The sequence below is a fragment of the Coregonus clupeaformis genome, chromosome 30 (assembly GCF_020615455.1).
Source record: "Coregonus clupeaformis isolate EN_2021a chromosome 30, ASM2061545v1, whole genome shotgun sequence".
Taxonomy (NCBI): Eukaryota; Metazoa; Chordata; class Actinopteri; order Salmoniformes; family Salmonidae; genus Coregonus; species Coregonus clupeaformis.
The window spans coordinates 940,116-951,013 of NC_059221.1; the positions used below are offsets into that span (position 1 = coordinate 940,116).

Below are 10,898 nucleotides of genomic sequence, written 5' to 3' on the forward strand. Positions count from 1 at the left end.
TAATTACGCTGAAGGTTTTTAAAGGATAATTGTAAGCAGACAATCCTTTAAAAAGGATAGCCTTTTTTGTTTTCAGTGCAGTTATGTAGGACAGCACATGAAAACTATGAATTATCATTTACAACACTGAACAAAATATAAAAGCAACATGTAAAGTGTTGGTCTCATGTTTCATGAGCTGGAATCCATATGCACAAAAAGCTTATTTTTTCAAATTTTGTGCACAAATTTGTTTACATCCCTGTTAGTGAGCATTTCTCCTTTGCCAAGATAATCGATCCACCTGACAGTTGTGGCATGTCAAGAAGCTGATTAAACAGCATTATCATTACACAGGTGCACCTTGTGCTGGGGACAATAAAAGGACACTAAAATGTGCAGTTTTGTCGCAACACAATGCCACAGATGTCTCCAGTTTTGAGGGAGCGTGCAATTGGCTTGCTGACTGCAGGAATGTCCACCAGAGCTGTTGGCAGAGAATTGAATGTTCCTTTCTCTACCATAAGCCGTCCCCAACATCGTTTTAGAGAATTTGGCAGTACGTCCAACCAGCCTCACAACCGCAGACCACGTGTATGGCGTCGTATGGGAAAGCGGTTTGCTGATGTCAACGTTGTGAACAGAGTGTCCCATGGTGACGGTGGGGTTATAGTATGGGCAGGCATAAACTACGGACAACAAACACAATTGCATTTTATTGATGGCAATTTGAATTCACAGAGATTGTGACGAAATCCTGAGGCCCATTGTCATGCCATTCATCCGCTGCCATCACCTCATGTTTCAGCAAGATAATGCATGGCCCCATGTTGCAAGGACCTGTACACAATTCCTGGAAGCTGAAAATATCTCAGTTCTTCCATGGCCTGCATACTCAGACATGTCACGCATTGAGCATGTTTGGGATGCTCTGGATCAACGGGTACGACAGCGTGTTCCAGTTCCCGCCAATATCCAGCAACTTTGCACAGCCATTGGAGAGGAGTGGGCCACCATGCCACAGGCCACAATCAACAGCCTGATCAACTCTATGCGAAGGAGATGTCGCGCTGCATGAGGCAAATGGTGGTCACACCAAATACTGACTGGTTTTCTAATCCACGCCCCTACCTTTTTTTAAAGGTATCTGTGACCAACAGATGCATATATGTATTCCCAGTCATGTGAAATCCATAGATTAGGGCCTAATGAATTCATTTCAATTGACTGATTTCCTTATATGAACCGTAACTGTAAAATCTTTGAAATTGTTGCATGTTGCATTTATATTTTTGTTCAGTATATGTACATGAGTTCACCAAGCTCATTCGTACATGTTACCAACTAGCATTTTGAATAGAGTAGCCTACATTATCAGTTGCCACTAATGGTTCCATAATGATGGTTTTCACCATAAAATGCCCTCTCTCCATCTCCTATTTTGTATGCAAGATCCTACATGTTCAAGCTATCCTATACTCTTATGTCCTATAGACTTATTCTATACACACATTTGGCACAGATCAGTGATGTGACATTATTCAACATATACAGTACATTCAGAAAGTATTCAGACCCCTTGACTTTTCCAAATGTTGTTATGTTACAGCCTTATTCTAAGATGGATAAAAATCTAATCAATCTACACACAATACCCCATAATGACAACAACAACAGGTTTGTAGAAATATTTGCACATTTATTTTTAAAAAATTACACTGAAATATCACATTTACTTAAGTATTCAGACCCTTTACTCAGTCCTTTTTGAAGTACCTTTGGCAGTGATTATAGCCTCGAGTCTTCTTGGGTATGACACTGTAAGCTTGGCACACCTGTATTTGGGTAGTTTCTCCCATTCTTCTCTGCAGATCCTGTCAAGCTCTGTCAGGTTGGATGGGGAGCATTTTTCAGGTCTCTCCAGAGATTGTGTTCAAGTCCAAGCTCTGGCTGGGCCACTCAAGGACATTCAGAGACTTGTCCCGAAGCCACTCCTGCATTGTCTTGGCTGTGTGCTTAGGGTCAATGTCCTGTTGGAAGGTGAACCTTCGCCCCAGTCTGAGGTCTTGAGCGCTCTGGAGCAGGTTTTCATCAAGGATCTCTCTGTACTTTGCTCCGTTCATCTTTTCCTCGATCCTGACTAGTCTCCCAGTCCCTGCCACTTAAAAACATCCCCACAGCATGATGCTGTCACCACCATGCTTCACTGTAGGGATGGTGCCAGGTTTCCTCCAGATGTGACGCTTGGCATTCAGGCCAAAGAGTTCAATCTTGGTTTCATCAGACCAGAGGATCTTGTTTCTCATGGTCTGAGTCCTTTAGGTGCCTTTTGGCAAACTCCAAGCGGGCTGTCATGTGCCTTTTACTGAGGAGTGGCTTTCGTCTGACCACTCTACCATAAAGGCCTGATTGGTGGAGTGCTGCTGAGATGGTTGTCCTTCTGGAAGGTTCTCCCATCTCCACAGAGGAACTCTGGAGCTCTGTCAGAGTAACCATTGGGTTCTTGGTCACCTTCCTGACTAAGGCCCTTCTCCCCCGATTGCTTAGTTTGGCTGGGCGGCCAGCTCTAGGAAGAGTCTTGGTGGTTCCAAACTTCTTCCATTTAAGAATGATGGAGGCCACTGTGTTCTCGGGGACCTTCAATGCTGCAGAACGTTTTTGGTACCCTTCCCCAGAGCTGTGCCTCGACACAATCCTGTCTCGGAGCACTACGGACAATTCCTTCGACCTTATGGCTTGATTTTTGCTCTGACATGCACTGTCAACTGTGGGACCTTATATAGACAGGTGTGTGCCTTTCCAAATCATGTCCAATAATTTAATTTACCACAGGTGGACTCCAATCAAGTTGCAGAAACATCTCAAGGATGATCAATGGAAACAGGATGCACCTGAGCTCAATTTCGAGTCTCATAACAAAAAAATATGTAATCCATTTTAGAATAAGGCTGTAACGTAACATAATGTGGAAAGTCAAGGGGTCTAAATACTTTCCGAATGCACTGTGAAGTGATACATCGCAGCATCCATGAGGTTGAGAGATTAATAGTTTGGTTTGTTTACCCTTTAACCGGTCTGCCACCGGCCTCAGCTGGACCAGACGGGTGGGTCCTCCTGAGGCGGCTATCACAAGAGCATCAACCTCCTCCCTCTTCTCTGGAATGCTCTCTAGAAGAAGAAGAATAAATTAGGACTATTTGTCAATTCATCCTTTACTTGCATGGTCGGTATAACACTATTCGGGTTCAGACAGAGAAGGAGAGAGAGAGATCGTAGATGTTTAGATGAGAACCACTCACCCTTTCTTGAGGCCTCGCGCACCGAAGAGTAGGAATGCACGCCCCTCCGCCTAAATCCAGTCTCCTCGCCATCTGTTGACTGTTTACCTTGGATTGAGATGAAGTTTCAAGATTACACCATACTTCTGTAATGTACTGTATGTGAACTGAAGGAATGTTTAATCAAAGTTTAGAAAAATGGACAGCAATGATGACTGTTCATATGTATCAATTTGGCTAGGGGAATAACACGTTTACAGTGTTGTCTATGGCACTAGGTCAAGACAGATGTATTTCTTCTGTGTCAACTCCAAATAAAATGACCTCATTCATTTGTTAATCTCAAATAATAACCCCTCAATAGCCTTTGTCAAGGCAAGAGGGATGACAGGGATGCTCACGCTTGGAACGTAAAGAGGAAAAGCTCCAGCTTCTTCTCTGATGCTTCTCTCCCTCCATCCTAGCTCTCTTTGTCTAGAAGAGAGGTGGATAAATCGTTTTGAGATTCTTTTAAAATTAACTGGAAGCAATGACATGTCAACATCTGACCTTCAATGGCTTTTGACGATTATTTACAGTGATCACTTCTTTTAAGATATTTTCATCACCTATGAGAGCAGTGTCCCAGCTTGTTCAGTAGTGTGGTTTGAATCTCATAACCCAGTGGTGAGGCTCCTATTTCAGACTCCCTCACAACGTATTGTTTCTCCTTGATGCTATCAGTTATTGTTTGCTCTAATGTAGACTTTGAAACTCTTTATTTAAACTGTGGCACACCTTCTTGGTTCGTCTAACAATATGCTTGGAGTCATGCGTCATAAGAAACAGAAGTCCAAGCAGACATCTGTGTGTAATTTACAGGATATGATACCAAGCAGAGTTTTAAAATTAACTTGAAAGTGCCAGGACTAAGCTTAGTCCCGGAAATCGGCCCTAAATGTCCTAGCAGCATCACTTCTGGACCTCAAGTACCGAATTCACGGTCTTGTGAAGGCCCTCCCTGTGTCACTACTACCCAGTATCAATTTGACTTTGTGGCTGTGGAAACCATTTATCATCCTCACACGGGCTTGAAAATCACCTCACCAGTTTAAGCACCGCCTTCTCCTAATCCTGATTAGTCCAAATAATCTACGACGAAAACCCCAAACCAGGACCTACTGCTGCTCGTAATCACAATTCTACGTGAGCCTTGACAGATTCTCGTTTCATCTGTCCATGAGAATCTGTCCACGAGAGATTAGGTAAATTCCAATGCAATAATTTACATTTTTGGAATGGACTTGAGTATTCAAATTGAATTAATGCATATTAAGTTAATGAGGGTTTTTCCAGTTGTGATAGCATTTTGTACTCAACAATTCAAAGGAGTTTACCCCAGTCGAACCAATCAACATGAAGCTTGTACACAGCAAATTGGCCAATGTTGATTCAGGAGTTAAATTCACTCTGTAAGAGTGAAATGAACACTCAGTGGTGTAAAATAACCCCCAATGTTGGTGTTTAAAACCAGAGTTATTGTTTTACACTGTGGAGAGTAAAACAGTCCTATCAGAACCACGGCCATCATCATCATATTTCCCACCATGCTCTACTGCAGGTTGATTTTCTTAGGGTTGTTTTTAGTATCTGTGTTTTTGCATGTACATTGATTAATCTATACTACACAAAGATAAATAACATACATTTTTCTAAACTATTCCAATCAGTTAGTTAGATTTATTGCAATCGTTACTGAAATGGCTGTTCCAGTTTAAATGGTTTAGGTAGTCTCCTTTATCAATTTCCATTATCCTGACAGTCATTCTGAATGTGGGTTGCGTGTGCATAAAAAATGATATCTGTTGGGATTCCAATAGGAATTACATATCACTTTGCAAGCCAGCATAATGTGACTTGCAGGCCTGATGTGGCCTGTAAACCAGGAGTTTCCTAAGTAAGGCGTTACAATATAGGTAATGTATATTGTCATTTTAATGATAACATTCGCCTATGAACTCACTTGGTGAAAGCCACAGGCCTTTTAAAGGAAAGAATTCAACAACAATGTCTGTGTCAATAACAAATACAGTCATGGGTGATATCTCTAAAGACACTCTGGGAAATATGCAAAGTAGGCTTTACACCATATATACATTATATTACTAATAGATACACATATTTTTTTTGTGCATTTTATATTGCAGTAGAGTGAAATACTAATTAGTTCACTCCAGTGTAGAGTGAAATGGCTAAATTAATTAACTCCAGTGTATAGTGAAATCCTTAATATTTCACTCCAGTGTATTGTGAATTTCACACAGCCAGTGTTAAAGAAACACTGTCTACATGTTAACACTTTTGAAAGTGTGAAATTCACTCAGAGTGGATGCATATACAGTGGGGAAAAAAAGTATTTAGTCAGCCACCAATTGTGCAAGTTCTCCCACTTAAAAAGATGAGAGAGGCCTGTAATTTTCATCATAGGTACACGTCAACTATGACAGACAAAATGAGAAAAAAATATCCAGAAAATCACATTGTAGGATTTTTTATGAATTTATTTGCAAATTATGGTGGAAAATAAGTATTTGGTCAATAACAAAAGTTTCTCAATACTTTGTTATATACCCTTTGTTGGCAATGACACAGGTCAAATGTTTTCTGTAAGTCTTCACAAGGTTTTCACACACTGTTGCTGGTATTTTGGCCCATTCCTCCATTCAGATCTCCTCTAGAACAGTGATATTTTGGGGCTGTCGCTGGGCAACACGGACTTTCAACTCCCTCCAAAGATTTTCTATGGGGTTGAGATCTGGAGACTGGCTAGGCCACTCCAGGACCTTGAAATGCTTCTTACGAAGCCACTCCTTCATTGCCCGGGCGGTGTGTTTGGGATCATTGTCATGCTGAAAGACCCAGCCACGTTTCATCTTCAATGCCCTTGCTGATGGAAGGAGGTTTTCACTCAAAATCTCACGATACATGGCCCCATTCATTCTTTCCTTTACACGGATCAGTCGTCCTGGTCCCTTTGCAGAAAAACAGCCCCAAAGCATGATGTTTCCACCCCCATGCTTGACAGTGTTCTTTGGATGCAACTCAGCATTCTTTGTCCTCCAAACACGACGAGTTGAGTTTTTACCAAAAAGTTATATTTTGGTTTCATCTGACCATATGACACACAGTTGATTTCTTCAAACCAAGCTGCTTACCTATTGCAGATTCAGTCTTCCCAGCCTGGTGCAGGTCTACAATTTTGTTTCTGGTGTCCTTTGACAGCTCTTTGGTCTTGGCCATAGTGGAGTTTGGAGTGTGACTGTTTGAGGTTGTGGACAGGTGTCTTTTATACTGATAACAAGTTCAAACAGGTGCCATTAATACAGGTAACGAGTGGAGGACAGAGGAGCCTCTTAAAGAAGAAGTTACAGGTCTGTGAGAGCCAGAAATCTTGCTTGTTTGTAGGTGACCAAATACTTATTTTCCACCATAATTTGCAAATAAATTCATTAAAAATCCTACAATGTGATTTTCTGGATTTATTTTTCTCAATTTGTCTGTCATAGTTGACGTGTACCTATGATGAAAATTACAGGCCTCTCTCATCTTTTTAAGTTGGAGAACTTGCACAATTGGTGGCTGACTAAATACTTTTTTCCCCCACCGCAAAAGTGTTAAAATGAACACTACAGCGAGTTAGTTTAACACTTCCGATTTTGTTGTGTAGCATCTGAATTGATGCATGTAGCCTACATTGTTTGAAATTAACTTAAAATAGATCATTTGTGAAAACATGTTCTTGGTCAGATTCTAAGTCCTATTCTCATACACACTCGTGGAATTAAAATCGCCGGCAACCAGAAAAGCAGCCTCTGGATGTAAGTTTTCCTGCTTGGTTATAGCCTCATACAGTTCGTTAAGTGCCAGCTTGTTATTTTTCTTGTCCTGAGGTGGAATGTATACAATATCACGATAATGTATACAACAGTCACAATAACAGCTGAATACTCCCTCGGGGGGTAGAAGGGTTGGCATTTGGCCATCAGGTATTCCAAGACGGGTGAACAATGGGTCGACACTTCCACCGCGCTCAAGTCAGCACACCAGTTGTTGTTGATGAAAAGGCAAACCCCTTCCCCCCTCTATTTCCCCGACTCCACTGTCCTGTCAGCACTGTGAATGGAGAATCCATAGAGTTGAATATCTTGTCCCAGAGCCATGTTTCAGAAAAGCAGAGAATATTGCAGTTTCGAGAGTCCCGTTGGTGGTAAATCCGTGATCGGAGGTCATGTATCTTATTATCAAGTGACCAGTAGAATGGAGGGAAGAGGTGGCCGGTTCTCCCTTAACCTAAATTTAGCCAGGATCCCCCTCTCTTGCCTCTGTAACGTCGGCGTTTCCTCTTGGGTAACCCGAAAATGTTGTCGGAATTACAGAAAGAGCCCAGAGCAGATGAGCTGGAATTGAGGTACGTAACGGCCGAATCTAATGTTCAAAAGTTGTTGTCGGTTGTAAGAAATGACAGTGGATACATTTAGAGAAAATAAACAACAAAAGAATCACAAAATAGCAAAGTTGGGTCGGAGCATGCAAAATGGCGGCCATCCAGTACGGATAATCTTCTCTCTCTCTTTATCTCATCTCCTGAGTAATGGAAGTTACTGGTAATCTAACTGTCGATTAGGTTTGAAAGTTTATCTAAATAAACCTTACACATTTTGGGCTTTCCATATGCTGCAGCTCATGGTTGTTTAATTTTACGACACAAACACTAAGAAAGAAGAAACACCAGAATAACTCACATTTAACACCAGGTTGTTATGTCATGTATTTCTTAATTTGATCTATCTGTATTATTTAATATGATTTATTTTTATATTCTCTGTGTATTAATAGTTAATTACAGCCATTATTCTACTCAAATAAGATGAGTAAGTTGGATGTCTTCATATCTTCATAATAAGAGGAAGTCTCCAAACGCAGTGGTTGTGCTGTTAGCACTAGCCACAGGAAGTAAAAGTGAAATTGTGTTAGTTTGATAGCACCTGCACCCTGTCAAGTAGATCAAACACTTCTCCTCTCTTCCTGTCATATGATGTTTATTGACAGGAAATTGTGAGATGCAAAAGTATTTGAAATGTGCCTCTTACACAACAATTGAGATGATGCTGAAGAAATCTGCTTTGACAAAAATTATCCAAGGGTCGCAAAAAAAGAACTGAATACACAATTGACTCGCTCTAACCCTCACGGACTGTGCAATACACGTTTGTCAGTTTTTTGTTCTCTTTCTCTGTTCTCATTTTTACACCTATCCGGTATATACCTTACATTTAAAGTGTATTTACCAATATCTATTTTTCTGTGCTTTGCATAGTGAATAAAAATGTCTGTTAAAGATGTCTCCAAACATAGGCCTAAATTAAATCCCACAGGTAATGCTGCGTAGTGCAACCTTGAACTCAAAACACGTAGAACACAATTGAAATGGGTCAGGCCGACATACATACTCTCCGAGGTACAATCTCTTGCCCAATCAGAATCAATCTGTAGGTATATCCACTCTGACCTTGTCCTCAATATTTTTTGGATGGTTGGTTCGATCTGTAGGTCAACTACGCAGTTCACCTCTACCCAGGCAAATACCACTGTTAGAGAGAATGGTGGCTTAGTTGTACCGCTTGAACCATTCTGTCAAGTTGAAGCCCCCATACCTCTCTCTCTCCAATGCTGTCCTTCATTACCTCTTTACTCTTAATTTTATTTATTTCTCTTTCACTGCCAAGTCTTTCGTTCTTACTCCAAGAAGGCTGCTGGTGCATTTGACCTTATGAGGACGTATGCATGTTAAAGTGTGTACTGTGCACACCTCGGTGAGCAGAAGCTGACTTTACCCTTTAACCCAGGCCCAGGGGAATTTCCTCTTTCAATATAATGAGTCATAAATTACTATACTAATAAACTAAACATGAATCTGCAACGGACAGGTGTGTATGATGTATGGCCAATCGCCCAATTTCACCACTTTCGTGTGTCCTCCCTTCAAACACAGGTTATCATCAACAATAAAGTAATACTTCTGAAACATGTTATTATCCCTTTCTCTAACCGAATCATTTCTGACACACCATTTGACACATGGCACTCTACTTTATGGGAAGTTATCTGTCGGCCAGCTAAATCATATAGGGTTACTTTATTTTAGTGAAATGGGCTACAACATGAATGCACAGCGTCCTTCATTAGCATTTAGGTCAGTGGTAAGCCACAGGCAGTAGCAGTAGATAGCATAAATCCCACTGCTTACTGGTTCTCATCTATATGAGAATGCTTTATGATTGTTATTTCATTAATCTGCATGTTTTTCTTGTGTCCCTCCTACTGTATATGACAAGATCAATGTCCACCAACTCCCAAGAAGCACTTTCCTGGCATCAATCTAGCCCAAATGGTTGGTGGAGAGGAGCTCTACAATAGTCTGTGACCAGGATCAAACTGGCACCAAGTACTCCGAGCAAGCTATGATTCACTATGCATAAACAATGCATCGTCCTCGACCTAGTGTCTTCATATTGCATAACCCATGCCAACATCGACTAAGCATCTCCACTAAGCACATCTCTTAACGTTCAGGTGTTGTATGTTGGAATGACACATGACAATTCTGTTTACTTTACTGTATACCAGACCTGGGTTCAAATATTATTTGAAATAATTTCAAATACTTTATCTGTGCTTGATTGAGCTTGTCTGGCTTAATGGACCAATAGAACAGTCCCAAAATTGCAAACCCCATCCATTTGGTACTCCGAACAAGCTAAAGCAAGCGCTCAAAGCATTCGAAATATTTCGAACAGTATTTGAACTCAAGCCTGCTGTAAACCTATGTACGTATTGTAAATAAAATATTAAAATTTTATAGGAAAAAAACTAATAGATACACAAAGAATAAATAAAAGAATGGGTAATCCATTGAAGATTGCCACTATATAAAGACTAAAAGCTCTCACCAGGCTTTCCAGTCAGTGTGCGCGTTGTTCACTTCCCGGCTCTGTCTTTATTGTGTTCACAAGTGGTTTAGTCAGGAAATGGGAGGGTAGACTCATGCAACTTTTTTAATACTGTTTATGGAAGAAAATGATGGTCAAACATACTCATAATAACGGTTGAGCCAATCTATTTCAAATGTTAGCTTGATTTCAATTTATTTGCATTGGAAATGAATTAAAATACCATCTTTATGATACACTTCATATGACTTCTAGCTTGTTGTTGTGGGAGAATGGGAGGAAGAAGTGTGGCACAATAATAGCGTACATCATCTAGCCTGGTCTTCCCTTTCCTTTCAGTGATAAGTGACACTCAGTGACCAAGTTTGAAAACGAGCCATACAGTAGTATGAACTGGAGTTAAAGGCTAAGGATCCCCATCTAGTGGACATGTGTGGCACGTTCTCTAAATGGAAAAGCTACAATGATGCATACAGTCTCGGTCTAGTCTAAAGGTTCTATTCAATCTGTAAAGCTGAAGCGCTACAGATTCGTGATAGGAATGTAAAGGTAATTTCCGATTGAGCTGACATATGCAGCGTTTACTGTGAATGCAGTCTCCACTAAGGCGAGAAAATTGCCTTTAAATTTCAATCACGCTGTAAAACAGAAC

At 40.7% G+C, this 10,898-nt stretch overlaps 1 protein-coding gene across 1 annotated transcript in view; it reads right to left on the minus strand.

The window, feature by feature from the left end:
- LOC121545964 (DENN domain-containing protein 2D-like) overlaps nucleotides 1-10,309 on the minus strand; it is a 51,722-nt gene extending 41,413 nt beyond the window's left edge. The window contains exons 1-4 of the mRNA XM_041856917.2: nucleotides 10,247-10,309; nucleotides 3,659-3,731; nucleotides 3,279-3,365; nucleotides 3,043-3,147 (exon numbers count right to left, since the gene is read on the minus strand). Coding sequence (XP_041712851.1) covers nucleotides 3,043-3,147; nucleotides 3,279-3,365; nucleotides 3,659-3,716 — 250 coding nt within the window. The 5' untranslated portion in view covers nucleotides 3,717-3,731; nucleotides 10,247-10,309. The remainder of the gene's footprint in view (nucleotides 1-3,042; nucleotides 3,148-3,278; nucleotides 3,366-3,658; nucleotides 3,732-10,246) is intronic.
- Between the last annotated feature and the right edge of the window lie 589 nt (nucleotides 10,310-10,898).